The sequence below is a fragment of the Paramisgurnus dabryanus genome, chromosome 24 (assembly GCF_030506205.2).
Source record: "Paramisgurnus dabryanus chromosome 24, PD_genome_1.1, whole genome shotgun sequence".
NCBI classification, from domain to species: domain Eukaryota; kingdom Metazoa; phylum Chordata; class Actinopteri; order Cypriniformes; family Cobitidae; genus Paramisgurnus; species Paramisgurnus dabryanus.
Window position 1 is genome coordinate 1229065 of NC_133360.1, and position 18201 is coordinate 1247265.

General features: G+C 35.8%; 2 protein-coding genes across 2 annotated transcripts; one reads left to right on the forward strand and one right to left on the reverse strand.

Moving 5' to 3' along the window:
- Nucleotides 1-1290: 1290 nt before the first annotated feature.
- Nucleotides 1291-13124, reverse strand: LOC135721096 (SLAM family member 9-like). Its single transcript, XM_065243242.2, has 6 exons — nt 13011-13124; nt 9470-9505; nt 8181-8465; nt 7702-7992; nt 2065-2174; nt 1291-1953 (listed from the first exon to the last, which is right to left on the reverse strand). Exons 1-6 carry the CDS (start codon nt 13054-13056, stop codon nt 1942-1944), a joined length of 780 nt encoding a protein of 259 aa, XP_065099314.2. The 5' UTR covers nt 13057-13124; the 3' UTR covers nt 1291-1941.
- A 2960-nt stretch (nt 13125-16084) lies between these two features.
- LOC135721303 (uncharacterized) lies at nt 16085-17514 on the forward strand. Its single transcript, XM_065243490.2, has 4 exons — nt 16085-16265; nt 16539-16859; nt 17008-17295; nt 17405-17514. Exons 1-4 carry the CDS (start codon nt 16136-16138, stop codon nt 17512-17514), a joined length of 849 nt encoding a protein of 282 aa, XP_065099562.1. The 5' UTR covers nt 16085-16135.
- The last annotated feature ends 687 nt before the right edge of the window (nt 17515-18201 follow it).

Sequence of the window (18201 nt, forward strand, 5' to 3'; positions counted from 1 at the left end):
TTTTGTTTTTTGCCTCACAACTTTGCATATCAATAACATCACACAATAATCGGCAGACAGACCACAATACGTAATAAAATGTATAACAAACTGCTTTAAGAAAGTGACGGTATTAAACAATACCAAGTTAACAACACAAATATAATTTGCCACTCAAAACACCCAGAACATATTTATTTGATTAATATCTGTATGAGCGACAAAAAATTACTTCAAACCGCTGGTGTCAAAGCACTTAAAATCAACTCTGTTTTGTGCATCAGTACCTGGCTGAGAAAACACCGGCGCTTTCTGAAGACTTCTCTCTGAGCATGCGCAGTAAGACACAGATGCGTAAGCACAAGACGGGTAATCGAACACAACACGAATAATATATTACTTTATTAACTCATATAATATGATATTCCCTTACGGAAATTAAAAATTAAAACCATGGTTTTGCTGATAGTAATCAATACACCAAAAAAACATGGTTACACTTTTACCACAATAAAACCATGGTTAATTTTCGTAAGGGTTTACCTACTCAAAACTTTGATGTTGAAGACTCAAAACTCAAAACTTTTTTTCAGTTTTGAGTTCACCCAAACAGAATAAATCTGAAATATAAAAATATTCTAAAACACAAACGTTTATCTAAGGCAAAATATCATATTATTACGCCATGATCCCTTCAACTACAATCTAGCGTTGTGTAATAGAGACCTCTAGTGTTATGTTAAGGAAACTGCAGGAGATTTAATTTAACATTCTGTTGAGCAGAGTGTTAAAGGGGTCATATGATGAAAATGTTAGCATTGCCACTTTGTAGGTTTGAGCAAAAATGTGTCGTTTTGGGTGTGTTTTTTAAAATGCAAATGAGCGGATGAAGTGCAAACACTGATCACAATGATGGTGGTTTATTGTAATTGAAACTCTATTGTGCTGTCAAGTCCAAAAATGTGTCGTTTTGGGTGTGTTTTTTAAAATGCAAATGAGCGGATAAAGTGCAAACACTGATCACAATGATGGTGGTTTGTTGTAATTCAAACTCAATTGTGCTGTCAAGTCGTCCTTTTCTCTCTCTTTCAGAGTTCAGATTAAGGAGGCGGTATTATTCTAATAAGATATCCTTATGACATCATAATGAAAGCCAAATTTCAATGACCTGTTTTTGCTCACACCTACAAAGTGGCAATGCTAACATTTTCATCATATGACCCCTTTAAGAATGTTCAGTGTTGAGCAGGTGAGAGTTTATTTGTCCCATTAACAGCTCTGTATAGCCTGGTCCATTTGCAAAATACAAAATTATTGAATAAAGAGTATAAAGGGTTTTAATATTTATCACTGAAGAAGAAATAAAAAGACAAACAGTTTGATCCCAAATATAAATGGTTTAAACTAGCATTAAGTTGTTATTCATTCAGATGTTTGAATACATGATGCTAGAACACACTACCATATTCATAGTATACAGGTTATTTAAAAAGACAAAAAAGGACAGTTCTTTGTGGGTTTCATCAAATATGCTTCTCTGTGTCAACCACATGTCTCCAGTCTCTGTTAGGGCCAGCTGTAACCTTTTAAAACATATCTGCTCTCTTTCAAACTTTTGGAGGAGTTGTAAACATCCAACTGAGGTCATTGAGTTATCAACACTTTTAGGGAATGCATGAACCGTCTAGAAACAGACCTGGCTCTGGCCTCTATGATGTTAACATCCAGAGATAACCCCCACGCTGTCCATATTTAATAGCGATTCAGGTATCAGATACGATCCAGCTATGGCACTGCCATACCTTACAAATGTGAGCAGTGTATTAAGACAGTAGGTAGATGTATAAGTGTCAGTCTGTTGCCTTTTTGCTGTCCTTTCAGAAACCTTGAAGCATCTGCAATATATGCTGCTGAAGTATCTGCTTCTTTCTTTAGTCAAAGGTTCTTTAGCATGTAATGGTTTCACGAGACTTGCTGCAAAGTAGAGTAACATCATATGAAGTTCTCTTTCTCACTATTAGCAATGTCAAAACTGTGAAAAAGGTGTTTAAGTTTGATATACTGTAAGCTGAAAGTAAGATTTACCTTTATGAGCTTTCTTCTTTTGCGTATGTAGAGAAAGATGATGATGCAGAAAACCCAGATCTTAACAGTAAATACAAATGGAAGTATACTGAATGTCCGTTCAGGAGAAACTACAGGGGTAAAGGGAAACAGATTGAACAGACCTTTAGTATCCTTTAAAACTGACAAAACACTTTTAACATTGAACTGCCAAGTTTGTTGAAGAAACGCTTAAATAGTGGCGGCTGGTGACTTCTCTTCAGAGGGGCGCAAATCCAAAGTCAATGCCCAGATAGCATGCAACCATTGAAACAATGTTAAAAATCGTTGATTTGTCAATGTTAATACCATTGAATCAATGTCACGTTTGCACCCTCCATTAATATTGAAAAAAATATTGAAATTTTAACAAATCACCATTATCGTGATCAGTGTTTGCTTTAGTTGGACCCTTTACTCTTGTGTTTTAATGGTAAGTTTTCTTTGGCTGCTGAAGCAGTGTTTTAAAATACATCTGCTATTGTAAAGAAAACAAAGATCTAATGTTATCAAGTAGTTTTATATTCTTGAAAATATACCTAAATAATATTAATGAAATACTGTTAAGGTTATGCAAAAAAATTATTTTACAATACTAGTTGGAAACAGTTTCAGGTCTGTTATTTTGAAGATTACAAAAACACATTTAAAAAGTTAAACTACTGAATCTATCTCTGATATCATGAATCGGTCTATGAATCTCATCAATGCTGACGATTAACAAAAGAAAGCTTCATGCTGCAATGCATGCTGGGTATCATCGTAGTACTAAACTAATTTATAACTCCCAGCATGCATTGTTTTATATGAATTTGTTTGATGATTGTCACCATTATCGAGATTTGTAGGATGAGTAATGATGTCTGAATGTGTCAGCAATTTCTCTGTTTGTCTTGTCACAGTGTATTTACAAACCAAAACTATTATAAATGTCAAAAATGGATCAACATAATCATGTAAAGCAGCTTAATTTTATATAATTTTGAATTCTTCATAAAAAGCAATCAGTTTCAAGTTCAACTTAACTTTGAAACACATCTTTCTTTTCCAATGCAGATGTGTTTCTACATAAACACAAACAAACACACACAAAAAAAAGAAGATTTAACTTCGTGATTAAGAAGAGTCAAGGACCCAACTAAAGCAAAAACTGATCACAATAATGGTGAATTGTTGAAATCTCAATATTTTTTAATATTAATGGAGGGTGCAAACCTGGGGCCTATACCATGAAGCTGGTTTAGTTGGTTAGCCAGCTTTGTTTAGGATTAGTTTGTGCAAATCCTGGGTTTTGGGTACCATGAAAATAGCTTTTACCAACAAGGCCTGCACATTGGCTTGGTTTTGTCAATCTGAAACTTATCCTGTAACCCTGAGTTTGTTTAACCATTTTCATGGTACGGGCCCCTGATATTGATTCAATGAAGTTAACATTGACAAATCAACTGTTTTTAACATTGTTTCAATGGTTTGCATGCTATCTGGGTGGTGTTGACTAACAGCTGGAGACATGAACACCCCAGAACTTAAATCGACCAATGGCAGGAGGCTAGGTCGCTCCAGAACCTATAATGGACGGAGATCTGAATACTTCAGAATCTAAATTGATAGGGTTGACCAACAGCTGAAGATCCTTACGGTTGACTTACGGCTGGAGATCCTTTCGGGTTGACCAACTGTTCGGTTCTCAAGGAGGGACGGGGATTTAGACCCTGGGTAGTGGTTAAGAGTGGGAAGCATGGTGCTGAAAAGTGTGGTAACACTTTATTTCGATAGTCCACTTTAGACATTTTAATAACTATAAGTAAATAGTACTACTAATAGTAGCAACTACTTATCAACTACCAATCTTTACAGAATTAGTAGACTGTCTGCTTAATATCTACTAACACTTTATTGTGACGATATCTCAACAGATATTCAACTGACTATACGTATCTTTGCAGGTGCATGTCAACTTATTCCACTAACCCAAACCTCTTCCCTAACCCCAACCCTTACAGTCTACTAATACTCTAATGACAGTTAGTTGACGTATAGTTGCAAAGTTATTTATAGTTAGTAGCATGTCTAAAGTGGACTATCAAAATAAAGTGTAACCAAAAGGGTGACAGGTACAGACTCCAGGGGAACCATGGCAGGGTACGGGGATGGTCCTGGGTGCTTGGAGGTTGGAACTGGAGTCGAGGTAGATGCTCTGGAACTCCAGGGCATGAGGTCGGCGCGTAGAAGCTAAATACATCTTGTGACGAGCATTGCCCTTGAAAAAGAAGTTACCGGCTGCCACTGGAACTAAAAATACCCAATAAAAGTAAAATTACACTTTTAAAAATGAATAATTTTTAAAATGGCAGTAAGATTAACACATAAAACCAATTCAAGAAAAAAGCACATTTCAAGAAAGTGTTATCTCTTTAATATAAATTTACATTTTAAAGTCAGATATTCTGTGAGATTTGCATAGAATTTGCATATGTTTCAAACTGAGACCAGTGAAATACATTTGTTTTAGAAAACACACCTGGTAAATAAAGAATATATGTTTTTTTATTTTATTTTAGAGCAATGCATTTCAAATGTTTCAAATGGAGTGCACCATTAATTAAGACCCCTCAAATACCACCTTCTTACCATCATAGAAAATCACATACATACATACCACAGTAAAATTAAGTGCACTGCAAAATCCCGGGAGTTAAATTAACACTGTTCAGTGTTTATATAGGTCCACTCTCCAGAGCAGGGGTGGGCAACTCCTGGTCCTGAGGGCCAGTGTCCATGCAGAGTTTAGCTCCAACCCTAATCAAACACAGCTGAAAAATCTAATTGAAATCTTTAGGACGCTTGATTTTTTTTCCCCAAACCAGTTCAGATAGGAGTTTTACTTAAACATAAGCTCAGGGGCAGAAAGAAATTTGATTGGTTCACAAAAATGACCAATGAAAGTCCTCAACCGGAGCCTTCAAGGCAGCTTCTGCAGTGAAGCAGTTTGAGTTCACTGTTGGTCAGGTGAGTAGCGCAGATGGTTAGATAGGAATGTGACTGGTTTGGAATTCAGTTTGAAATGTTTCGAGCGTTTAAGTTACGTGTTACCACGTTTTCACGTGTCAGTGGCACGACTTTCATTTTCGTGCCAGTTTTCGTAATGGTTACTCAAGTTTTTTTCCTTTTTCAAACCATTGTTGTTTGGGATTGGGGTTAGATTTGTGTTTTTTTATTTTTAAACTGTTTTCGGGTGATGATGAAGTTGGGTTTGGGTTAGAATGGCAGTGGTTTATACATTTATTTGTCAGAAATTTAAACTGCTTTCACTTGATGTTGGGGTTAGAGTTGGGTTTGGGGTCATTTTACATAACAGAAAGTTGTTCTAACTCCAATCCCAAACGACAATGGTAAGAAAATAGGAAAAACAATTGATTAAACATTACGTGAAACTGGCACGAAAACGAAAGTCGTGCCACGGACACGTGAAAACGTGGTAACACATAATTTAAACACTCGAAACATTTCGAGCTGAATTCAAAACAGTCACATTCCTATCTAACCATCTGCGCTACTCACCTGACCAACGGTGAGCTCGAACTGCTTCACTGCAGAAGCTGCCTTGAAGGCTCCGGTTGAGGACTTTCATTGGTCATTTTTGTGAACCAATCAAATTTCTTTCTGCCCCTGAGCTCATGTTTAAGTAAAACTCCTATCTGAACTGGTTTGGGGGAAAAAATCACGCCTTCAGGACTGTTTGGAAATGACATTCAGGTGTGTTCGATTAAAGGGGTCATATGATGAAAATGTTAGCATTGCCACTTTGTAGGTGTGAGCAAAAATAGGTCATTGAAATTTGGCTTTCATTATGATGTCATAAGGATATCTTATTAGAATAATACCGCCTCCTTAATCTGAACTCTCCAACCACTGCACTGCCGTTTAGTGCAGAGAGAAAGAAAGAGAAAAGAAGGACTTGACAGCACAATTGAGTTTGAATTACAACAAACCACCATCATTGTGATCAGTGTTTGCACTTTATCCGCTCATTTGCATTTTTAAAACACACCCAAAACGACACATTTTTGGACTTGACAGCACAATAGAGTTTCAATTACAACAAACCACCATCATTGTGATCAGTGTTTGCACTTCATCCGCTCATTTGCATTTTAAAAAACACACCCAAAACGACACATTTTTGCTCAAACCTACAAAGTGGCAATGCTAACATTTTCATCATATGACCCCTTTAAGGTTGAAGCTAAACTCTGCAGGACTGTGGCCCTTGATGCCCACCCCTGCTCCAGAGTGTTAAAAAAGTAACACCGGAGAGAGTTAAAATCTGCAATCTGTGACTTTCTCCTCTCTATCACCATCTCTATTTGAAACCTAAAATTGCATTTTACATCTTACTTGTAGAGTCATTTTCTTAACTTAGGTTTAGATGTTGGCTGTTTCATTTAAAGTCACCATTATTGTGATCAGTGGTTGTTTTAGTTGGACTTGACTCTTGACTATTAGCTTGTTAGATTTTTCTAACTGCTATACCTTAGTGTTGTTAAAACACATTGTTATAGCAAAGAAAAGGTTATTGTGTGATTGAATATTGATGGTTAAAACAAAGTGTCAAACTTAATCATTTTATGAACAGATTTATTAATACAGTTTTTCCTCCCTCATCAGAAGCATCATTTTCTATTAATAATAAATTATAACAGTTCAAGATCCAGAACTCTCATAGCAGTTTGACATTCTAAAGGGTTTTGATAGTGTGCACAAAAACAATAACCGCTGAGCAATGTAGATACAAAGACATCAAGAATCGGGAGTATGAATCTCAACAATGGTGCCAAAGAATATGGTAAAAAAGTTAATTATTTATTCATGCCGCAGTGCATTCTGGGAGTTCTGGATGAGATTTGTTATTTGTTAATACCCAGCATGCATTGCAGCATGAAGCTTTTCATTTTATTGTCACCATCATTGTGATTCATACTCTGATTCTTGATGATTAAGTGTCTACATTATACTGCAGTTTTTCTGTATTGTCAGTGTTTAAAAAATGGTTCAGAATAAAAAACTGTTATGAGAGAGCTGGATATCATACTACAGTATCATATTATTAACATAAATAATTACTTCCAGTAAGAAATCACTAAATAAATTATTTTTTAAGAGTGTTATTTGAAAGTATAGCCTACCAACAATTATAATCATAAAAATGCACTAGTGTCTCCTCTTTGGCCACAAAAAACATGTTCTTAACACATGCAATTATAACAGGCAAAAAAAGCTGAAAAGCTAAGACTAAGACTCAAGAGTCCAATTAAAACAACCACTGATCACAATAATGGTGAGTTTAAATGAAACAGCCAACATCTAATCCTAGGATAAGAAAATAAGTCTACAAGTTAGATCTAAAATGCAATTTCAGTTTTCAAACAGAGATGGTGATAGAGAGGAGAAAGTCACAGATTGTAGCTTTTAACTCTCTCCGGTGTTAATTTTTTAACTCTCTGGGGAGTGGACCTATATAAACACTGAGCAGTGTTAATTTAACTCCCGGGATTTTGCAGTGTGTATTATGTATTACAGCACAGATCATTTCTATAAATGCAAAAATTGTTGATTCACCTGAACATGGCTTACAAAGTTGAGCGATATTGAGATGTTGAGTTTGTTTTCTGATGGGATTGCTCACCACACAGCTGTATGTGTTTGTGTCCTGATGTTCAACCTCCAGAGGTAGAGAGAGTCTGATGTTGAGATCATACATATGGATTAGGGACAATAAACTGTTTCCTTTGTACCAGGACAGACTCACATCTCTCACATTCATCACTGAACACAACACCACACAGTTTGAGACTGAAGATGAAGAACATTGAGAAGAAACTCTACTGATGACAGGAACGGGCAAACGAGCTGGAAAATAGGAAAAAAGAAAAATGTTTAAATGACTAAATGTTTTAAATCATTCCATCTCTTTGAATAACTATTACTCCCAATTGTAGATTTTACTTCTAACTACTAGTTAAATGAGTGAATTGATATATTAGAGAAATTATTCTTTTTAAATGTTCATAAGAGACAATATACTCTGAAATACTCACCATAGACAGTAACATTTGATTTTATATAAAAGACTGCATTGTTTCTGCTGATCTTAAGTGTATAGAGGCCAGTGTGTTCATGTGTGATGTTTGTGATGATGAGATCTCCTGTCTGATCATCCATCATCACTCGGTCTCTGAATCTCTCATCATCAGATAGCATGATGATATTTTCTTTTTCATTGATTCTTGCAATAACAATGTCTTCAGGTCCATAATACCACACAATTAGATCATCTGTCTGTTTCACAGTATCAGTGTGTAGAATAACCGAATCTCCCTTCATCACTGACCAGGGGCGTCGCTAGACCCCTTTTACTGTGGCATGTGCCCCAGTGTAAATCTTTTGTGCCCCGGTGTAAATCTCAAGTTTAAATTTTAGCAGTTTACTAGTGTATTCCTTTACAAAGACAATCGCGGCAAAAACGGATCTTTATGCAAAGTAGTTACCCAATTTAGGCTGCGACGAAGCAGTCGCATTGACGCGTGCACGCATGTATCCATGGACGCGCGCGTTTGCGTTCACCGCGCACAACCGCATTCAAAAGGTGACGCCACGCGAGTGCTTATGAAAGCATAACGAAACTAAAGTAAGTTTCTAAATAATAATGCTAATCTTATTTTGACTCGATCATTATTGGCTTCTGTAGATGTACATCAGAAATGTTTTGTGCAAAGCAGGGAAAGGGAAGCAGAAAGGAGAGATGATGAGTTTAAGGGAGGTAAGACAAACTCCTCACCCTGTCAGGTCTCAAACATTAGAAGAAAAATCTCAGGAAAACCTCTTATCAAGTCTATAGAATTGCATCGTTGCTGAGAAAATCAACAGATGTATGTGATATACTGTTCTGTATTTTGAGATATGAAATTAATATTTAGTTTACTAATATTTAACCCTAGGACACTATAAACAGTTAGCAGTAACTGTGACTGAGATTATTTAGTATAGCAGTCATAAAATGACTGGTTTCTTAAAATATTCTTGTAAAAATAAGTTAATAATCATTGCTATCATTGTATAATGTAGAAAATATTTCTCTGCTGTCATTATGTCCAAACATTTTATGCCATTTATGCTTTCAAACATGTTAATAATGTTAGGTATGATGAAGATTATACTTGTATATATGTATCTTTCGCAGTTGTTGCACTAGAATAGTGGGTTAAGCAAATGACATTGTATAGAAGTGTTGCACACTTCTCGCACACAGCGGGGTTTCCAATAAAATAATCAGCAAAAAATTGGGGGCCTGTGCCCCAGTAGAGCTTTATGTCTAGCAACGCCCCTGTCACTGACTCTGACTTCACTTCATCACCAAACACACCTGAACACACAAACAGAGAAGAAAGTTTATGAATGCACTAGGGGTGACCCCGAATAGTCGAAGATTCGATGCATCGATAGGATAAGCCTGATTCGACTACCAATCTCACAGTCGAATCGTCGCAGATGTGTTACGAAATGAGGATCATTCAATTTTGGCCGTGGGTGCACACATTATCTGATCTCACATATAACATCTTTCTCACAATATATTAATATACTGCATATTATGATAATGCTGCAAATAATATGTGAAGTAGCAGCTTTCAATAAATATCTTTAAAATGCTTAGGGTTAAATCCAACAACCCCTGTGACTGGGCTTCACGTCCATAAGAGGTTTTTAATAAACCATTGCCTCTTTGTTTCTACATTTAAAAGAAAAAGCTGGCAAATTATATTATGCCTTTCGTTCTTTTAATAATTTCTATATTTTATTTTATTTATAAATCACTTTGGGTTATCTGATTTAACTATTTGGCTTGTGTTTTGTTTCCGTGCACTTGAGGCATTTTGCATATTTGTTCTGCACTTTGTTACTTTTGACCTTATTTTATTAACAAAATTGTATTTATTATAAACGTAAATTCTGATCTAATTTAAGTATGTACATTTTGGATAGCTTTTCGTTGTATCGATGTTGCGGTATTGCGTGCTGGCCATGCTTGCGCATGTAATTTAGCCGAACAGGCTAGGTGCTCTGCGTCTCATATTTAGGAGTTCATCAAACTAAACTTTAAAAAACGGATGTTTTTCGACGAGTATAAGTTTTTAAAATGTATTGAAAACAGAGTGGTTATCTTCAAAAGTCAAAAGTTAAACTACAAAACAGGTAAGCCGTTTTTTTTCGGTGATGAAACGGAAACTAGTATCTGCACCGAACCTATTTCTGCCTGACACGAATGTCTTTCTAGTGATTTAATATTATTGTCGGTCGGTGTTCACTTTCAAATGATAGCAAAGAGATTCCTGAAATAAATAATATCATCCGGTCTTTCTGTATCTAAAGTTAATACAGAGATGATCAAAGTCAAAGCAAGCAAGCAGGTATTTCTGTGCTAAATAATAACGCGTAGTGTCTATAAAATCATTAATTTCAGTGTTTTTCTTGTTATAAATTAACGTTTTGTATATATGGTTATATACAACGAATTGTATATAAAGATTAGTTTTTATCATTTACAGTCACAATCACAAATTATTTGTCATTTCTCATTTGTCGGGTTTTTTGGTCATGACTGCTTTGACGCGCTAAATCTCCAAATTAAATAAAAACACTTAATTGTAGCCGGAGTTTCCAAAGCAGGAACACCTTTGTTATTTTTTTAGGTTTATTTATCAAAATTTATTTTTGTGTGATGGTAGATCGTGGCTTTAAAATGTTATGAGGAATAATTAAACAAATGTTGCCTTACATTTTACCTAAAAAAAAAAAAAAAAAAAAATATATATATATATATATATATATATATATTCTTGTGAAAGAAAATAAAAGTTACCTGGCCCCTTCCAATCCCAACCCATGCACACAAACATAGATGATTCGACTATCGGTCGACTATGGAAAGATTCGACAATTCTGATTCGAATATGTAAATCCTTAGTCGAGGACACCCCTAGAATGCACATACAGCGTTCAGCCGTAACATTATGACCACCTGCATAATAAATTGAGCCAAATCCTAACAAAACAGAACTTTAAACACTAAAAGACCTTTCGCTTTTGTGTAAACCTCCTGATCAGTTTTTAAGTTCACATAACATCTTCTAAAAATACAAGGACTTTTCTCTAATGTCTCTGTAAAAATAACCTAAGCAAATTTGACTGTTAGGTTTTACAGTACATTATGTTTTTGACAGTATTTACTGGATTGGTCTCCTTCAGTAAATTTCATTTACACATTACATTTCTTTCGATTTCAAAAGAGGAGCACCAAACAACTCCACAAGCAGCATTACCATCTTCACTTATTACAAACCACTTATATTTTATTTTATAATAAGCTCTTACTGAGAATTAATTCATTTATTGTTTAATTTTTTTTATTGAAAATAATAGTTACCATTCTGGTGATCAGTATTTGCTTTAGTATGTATCTTGATCCTTGGCTTGGTTATTTGGTGTTACATTTTCCTGCTATGTCGAGGTATTTTTAAAGACATTGGATATGGCAAAATAAATAATAAAAGAATTGCAAGTGACTAATGATCATGATCTCGTAATTTCCTGGCTAAGGCCAGTGACACACTGGATGCGTGGCGTATCTGTTGCGTGTCAGTTGCGTGGCGGCTGCGTCGCGTTTTCTGTGTCTGTACATACCAGAAGCATGCCTGACTCGGCGCTGACGCGCTGCTGTTGCTATAGGTGACATATATTTTGGCTGGAAACACTTCCAAGACGCTTGCGTGTGGCGTGAAAAATAGGCGTCGGTTCTATTTCTAGCAAGCATGCGTTTTCCGCGCGGCTCGAGCCGCACCTGAGACGCGCGTCTCATGCAGGCAGTCTGCAAGCTCTAACCTGTTAACATGGAAGCCGAATTAAAAACGGACACGCCACGCAGCTGAGACGCTTACGCCACGCATCCAGTGTGTCACCGGCCTAAATCCAGGAGCTCATAAGTGATTAGATGGGTGAGATTTTGAAGGCAAATCCCTATAGTAGTCTTATAATGTGACAATAATGACTCAGTGTGAAGGGATTTAGAGGAATCTTTTATACATTATGATTTAATGAACAACACCCCCCCCCAAGCACACCCAGAGACATCAAAGAATCAGCGTATTAATCTCAACCATGGTGACTATCAAATGAAAAGCTTAATGCTGCAATGCATAGTACAAAACTCATTCATAACACCCAACATGCATTGCAGCATGAAAAAATTATGCATATGAACTGTTTTCCCATTTTCTTTTGTCACCATAGTTGAAAAGCATACGTTGATTCTTGATGTCTGTATGTGTCAGTTCAGCATTATTTTCAAGTTTGATATGTATACAGTTCTATCAAGATATTAGATTAATGTAATATTACTAATTTTTATGATGCAGTAACACAAAGCTGATAAAACAAACTACTACTCAACAATCAGACCTCCACAGTCTCATCACAATCAAGCATCCAACCTCACAAGAGTCTGTCTTCTCCTGGTTTCTTTGCCACAACAAACATGCAAAAAGACTAAAAACGAATGACTAATTGACTACAGTAAGAGCCCGGCTAATGAAAACACTGATCACCATAATGCTGACTTTTTTACAAGTGATATACTTCGGCTTTACATTTTAAATCAACTAAAAAATTAGAATTAATTGAAACTTTCTTTCTTGCTTTATGACAGAATGCACATTTGTACATCTAAAATCTCACACACCTAACATTTTAATTCCAAATTTTTAAACACAAATAATTTATCACAAACTATTTTAGATGTGATTAATTTTAACTTAAGTGTTGCATAAACAGCGGTGATCTATTAACTGAAAGAGAAGATTATAAACACTTACCTTCCACAATCAAAAACAAAGGAGAGTAGAAAATAAAGATGCCCATGTTGCTGACTGAAGAAGAGTTGATGTTTAAATGAAGTTGTGAAGTAGATAAGAATCTGTTGGGCTCATATTCACTGTGAGGAGCACATTTTTGTTAAGTTGCGACTGTACCACTCCTAGTAATAACATTCCACCTCAATTAACAAATCAATCATGAATAGGTTTTATTGTTGTATCCTAAACTCCTTTACATCTTAGCAGGTCTCAGTCTGTTCAAAGTAGGCCTAGTCTGTAAACAGGTTTTAAAGTGGTTTTGGTGACTCTTCAATTTGTCAAGATTGGAAAATCTGCTAAGATATATCTGTTTACAAAATTAAGTGTGAAACTCTTATTTAAATAATGTGCATGGCAAATTGAAAAAAAAAAAATGTAAACAAGTCTTGCGGTTTGGCCATGTTTTGTTGTTTAGTTGTGGGTGTGCATCTCAAATATGCAATCAGTTTAGTGTGCATGTGCTGGAGTTCTGGTTTGTGTTCATTCCGTGGTATGGGTACACGTGGCAGGTGTCCTGGATTAACTTCTACACAACCATGAGATTCTTGTTCACCTTTTATTTTGTGGCTATACTAATGCTAAGGCTATACAGTGATGGCTATATCTGATGATGAAGATTTTTTCGCTTCTTTGAAACCGACAACACATGAAGTTTGCAAAGAGTTTGATGGATATCTGGCCTGTGTTTCAGACACCAGGGAGTCTCCGCTCACGTTCCCTGCTGTTTGCAGCCTCTCTATCAAGACTAAGACCATGTTCACACTGTCAGTCCAAATCTGATTTTGGTGCATATCTGATTTGACAGACTCACTGTGCATATTGTGTATCACAACTGTTCAGATCTGATCTGTGTGTCCTGTAGCATTCTGCGTTTTTCCGGATTATCTGCACCATTTCTATGGCAATGACGTTGCGCTGGCACGACAATCTGCCTCAACGTCTGACGTGTTTACATTTTATGTGACGCTACAGCATGACAAAACCAAAAAGCTAAATGCAATCAGGGCTGTCAAACTGAAATGGATTTCCGGAAATGAGATTTGAAACGGATTTCAAACTAACTCTGGATGTAGCCTGAAATGGATTAGAAAAACAAATTTCATGTGGTTTTTGGCGTTCACAACTTCTAAATGTGATTCGATTCCTATCGTTTATGCATCAAAATCAAATTTGGACTGACAGTGTGAACAAGGCCTAATATACATCTACCTGCATCAGCTGCCTGTGAGAGGCTTGATAATCACAATTTTGAAAATCAGCTTCTACTTATGTTAAATTCAAGGTTTTACAACTTTGAGTAGCATGTTGCATACTGAAATTAGGTAGTCTTATGGTTTGATAATTAAATACAATTAAATACAAACAGTTGTAAAGCAGGATAAACTTTGTATGTGGTTCATTCACTTCATGTTTTAGAGATTAAAAGTTTAAACAAGTTTTTATTCTTCCTGTTTCTTTTACTTTTTTAATACTCAAGTACAATTTTGTGGTACTTTTTTACTTTTACTCAAGTATAATTATGCCCAGATACTTTTACTTTTAATTGAGTAAAATTTACACTCAGTACTTGTACTTTCACTTTGGTAACATTTTTGATTACTTTTTACACTTTTGTGTAGGTCCCCCTTTTGCCACCAAAACAGCCCTGACCCTTCGAGGCACTGATTCCAATAGACCCCATTTTTCCTGCTTCTAAAACATCAACTACACTTGTCCTCAAAGTTGATGTGTTAGATACAGGGAAAATGTGCAAGTATAAGGATCTGAGCAGAGGCCAAATTGTGATAACTAGACGACTGGGTCAGAGCATCTCCAAATCTGCAGGCCTTGTGCGGTGTTCCTGGTCTGCAGTGGTCAGTATCTATCAAACGTGGTCCAAGGAAGAAAAAGTGGTGAACCAGCAACAGAGTCATGGGCACCAAGGCTAACTGATGCACGTGGAGAGCGAAGGCTGGCCCGTGTGGTCTGATCCAACAGACGAGCTACTGTAGCTGAAATTGCTGAAAAAGTGAATGCTGGTTCTGATAGAAAGGTGTAGTGGAGTCTTTGTTTTTGTTGCAGGTTTGCGAAGCTTGGGCTGTCTACAGAGTTCTTCTAAGAACTTCAATTGCGATAACGCAGAAAACCTTGCGCTGAACGGATGGCAACAGAAATGGCCGAGCATGTCTGGAAATGCAGGAGACACATAAAACTTGTGAGCATGTTAAAAGTGCCATTTATTGGTGTGTGCAAGTTGCTTACTCAAATATCATTATTTTGTGCAATAACAGAAGTTGTGTATTTTTGTTCGTGTTGAGGGGTGGGGGATTATGGAGGATGAGCACCCATAGGCAGAAACCTAAATCATCCTGAACAGTGTTGGGGGTAACACATTACAAGTAATTGCATTACATAATAATATTACTTTTCTGAAGTAACGAGTAAGGTAACGCATTACTTTTTAAATGCACACATTAATTTTTAAGTTACATTTTCAAAAAAGTAATGCAAGTTACTTTTTAAGTTTAATTAATTTTATTAAAAAAATTATGTACTGAATTAAACTAAACATAGTCACATTATGCACTCTATGCGACACACACGTGTGGGAACAGTTTGAGTCAGAAACTGAGATGGCAGGCCAGAGCTTGACATTTTTGTGATGAAATATGCAATTTCTTAATGCAGAACTTTTCAGTCATAAAAAACACCTGTAAGGCCTGAATGAAATCAAGCCTCAGACAAGAAAAAGTTACACAAATGTAACTAAAAAGTAACGTAAGCATTACTTTTCATGAAAAGTAACTAAGTAATGCAATTAGTTTCAACTAAATATTGAAATGCATTACTTTTAAAAGTAACTTTCCCCAACACTGATCCTGAACTTAATGTTCACATGTGGTTTTCAGAAACAACACACATGACTAACAGACTATTACCTCATATTTTACTTTGAATTATATGATATAGTTGGATGTTAAAGAGAATTAATTACTTTACATATTTAACCCCAAATTATACTAATGTATGAAACTAGGTTATTGTGTTGTTGTATTTGTCTGTCAGTAGTGTAGTGGTTATTCAGGAGGTTTGCACCTAAACCACACATGCAGCAACAGAGCTCCAGTGATCTTTTGTGTCTTAAACTCTTTTACGGTGAATATAAAACGTCAAGAATGCTGCAGAATCACATCTGTGGATCAGTTTTGCTGTATTTATGTTGGTGGCGATTGGACAGTAAGTGATGTTTATGATTATCTGTTGCAGATGGTAGATAATAAACATTATTGCTTTAATGTACAGGACCCTCACTGCATTGGCTGCTACTTTCTTTTCTTAGAGACATTAAAATGCAATATCTTCAAACTAACATGGGTCATTTAATTTTATAATATAATATTTTTGTGCGTATTTCATGTGTACTCACATGAAACTTTATTTTGTATGTGGTGTTTAGTGCTGTTTTGTAAACTTTTTCCAGTTTTTGCAATATTTCTTTCTGTTCTTCAGTTGTGTTTGGTGATGAAGTGAAGTCGGTGATGGAGGGAGATTCTGTTACTCTTCATACTAATCTTAATGAACTACAGGAGGACGATGTGATGGAGTGGATGTTTGGTGTTCAGCGTCCAGATAAGATTATAGCTGATTTTTACAAAGAAGCAAATATTACATCATTTAATGATGAGAGATTCAAGAATCATTTATATCTGAATCATCAGACTGGAGATCTCATCATCACAAACATCACAAACAAACACACTGGAGTTTATAGAGTAGAGATCAACAGACAACCTTCTGTCATCTTCAGACACTTTAATCTTACTGTTTATGGTAAGAATTTCACAATTGTCTTAATGTTTTAAATATCACAATCTTCATTGTATTAAAAAGTTTGATGCTGGTAATTGCAGTAAAATTAGCAGTAAAACGGCGCTTGTTTGTTTGCGTTTTTTACTCTTGACTCACAAATGTTTTGCAGCTCGTCTGCCGGTTCCTGTCATCAGCAGTAACTCATCACAGTGTTCTTCATCATCATCAAGATGTGTGTTGTTGTGTTCAGTGTTGAATGTGAGAGATGTGAGTCTGTCCTGGTACAAAGGAAACCGTTTATTGTCCATCATCAGTGTGTCTGATCTCAACATCAGACTCTCTCTACCTCTGGAGGTTGAATATCAGGATACAAACACATACAGCTGTGTACTCAACAATACCAACACAAACCAAACTCAACATCTCAACATCAAGAATCTCTGTCAGAATTGTTCAGGTACGATACTGTTTATATGTTTACAGTTTACAGCAAAAGTGTCTTTAACTGTATGTTGCAGTGTGAATTAAAACACTTATTGTCATTTATTGTGTTTTCTTTAATTCAGTTGGTGTTGACTGTTGTGGTTTTACTGAAGCTGTGATTCGATTGGTCATCTCTGCTCTGGTGGGCGTGGCTGCAATCGCATTTTTGATTTATGACATCAGATCCAGATAAGAATCACATTCATGCTCAGGCAATGGTTTTCCTCATCAAAAATTAAATTAGTTTTGCTTTTGTTCAAGAATATTTTTGAATCTGTTTTCATTTTTTGTTATAAAATAATCTAGAAGTTATTGAAATTTCCTCCAGGGTTTTTATCTCCACTACTGAACATCTAAAGTTAATTCTTGCCTCAGTCATCTTATAGCCCATTAGAAGTCCAATGACATTTAATCTTGTAGTGAAGGTTTTGACTGAATCTGCAATGTATAACATTACACTATGATGTTGTGTAAAGCTGATCTGAGGTAATGTACATTGTAAAACGAAAATAAACATTATATGTTAAATTGTTTTTATGACTTTTTTAGTAACTGCTTCAGTCATTCTAAACCCATCATAAAAAACAGCATTAAAGGTCCCGTTCTTCCTGATCCCATTTTTTATCCTAGTTAGTGTGTAATGTTGCTATAATAGCATAAATAATACCTGTAAAAATGATAAAGGTCAAAGTTCACTGCCAGGCGATATATTTTATATATATAACAGAATTCGCCTTTCAAAGCCTACAGCGAACGACCGGTTTGGACTACAGCCCTCTACTTCCTGATTTAATGACATCCGTAAAACTTTTTACTAAACTCCGCCCACAGGAATATGTCAGTCGCTAGCTAAGCTAACGGCAAGCTAAGCTGCTATCGA

Bases quoted from the DNA above. Each gene is read 5' to 3' on its own strand.
- LOC135721096 (XM_065243242.2), bottom strand. From the start codon at position 13,056: ATGGGCATCTTTATTTTCTACTCTCCTTTGTTTTTGATTGTGGAAG. The intron at 9,506-13,010 runs GTAAGTGTTTAT...TTGTGTGTTCAG, and splicing joins TTTGTTTTTGATTGTGGAAG to GTGTGTTTGGTGATGAAGTG. The intron at 7,993-8,180 runs GTGAGTATTTCA...CCTATTTTCCAG, and splicing joins ATCAAATGTTACTGTCTATG to CTCGTTTGCCCGTTCCTGTC.
- LOC135721303 (XM_065243490.2), top strand. From the start codon at position 16,136: ATGCAGCAACAGAGCTCCAGTGATCTTTTGTGTCTTAAACTCTTTTAC. The intron at 16,860-17,007 runs GTAAGAATTTCA...AATGTTTTGCAG, and splicing joins CTTTAATCTTACTGTTTATG to CTCGTCTGCCGGTTCCTGTC. The intron at 17,296-17,404 runs GTACGATACTGT...TCTTTAATTCAG, and splicing joins TCTCTGTCAGAATTGTTCAG to TTGGTGTTGACTGTTGTGGT.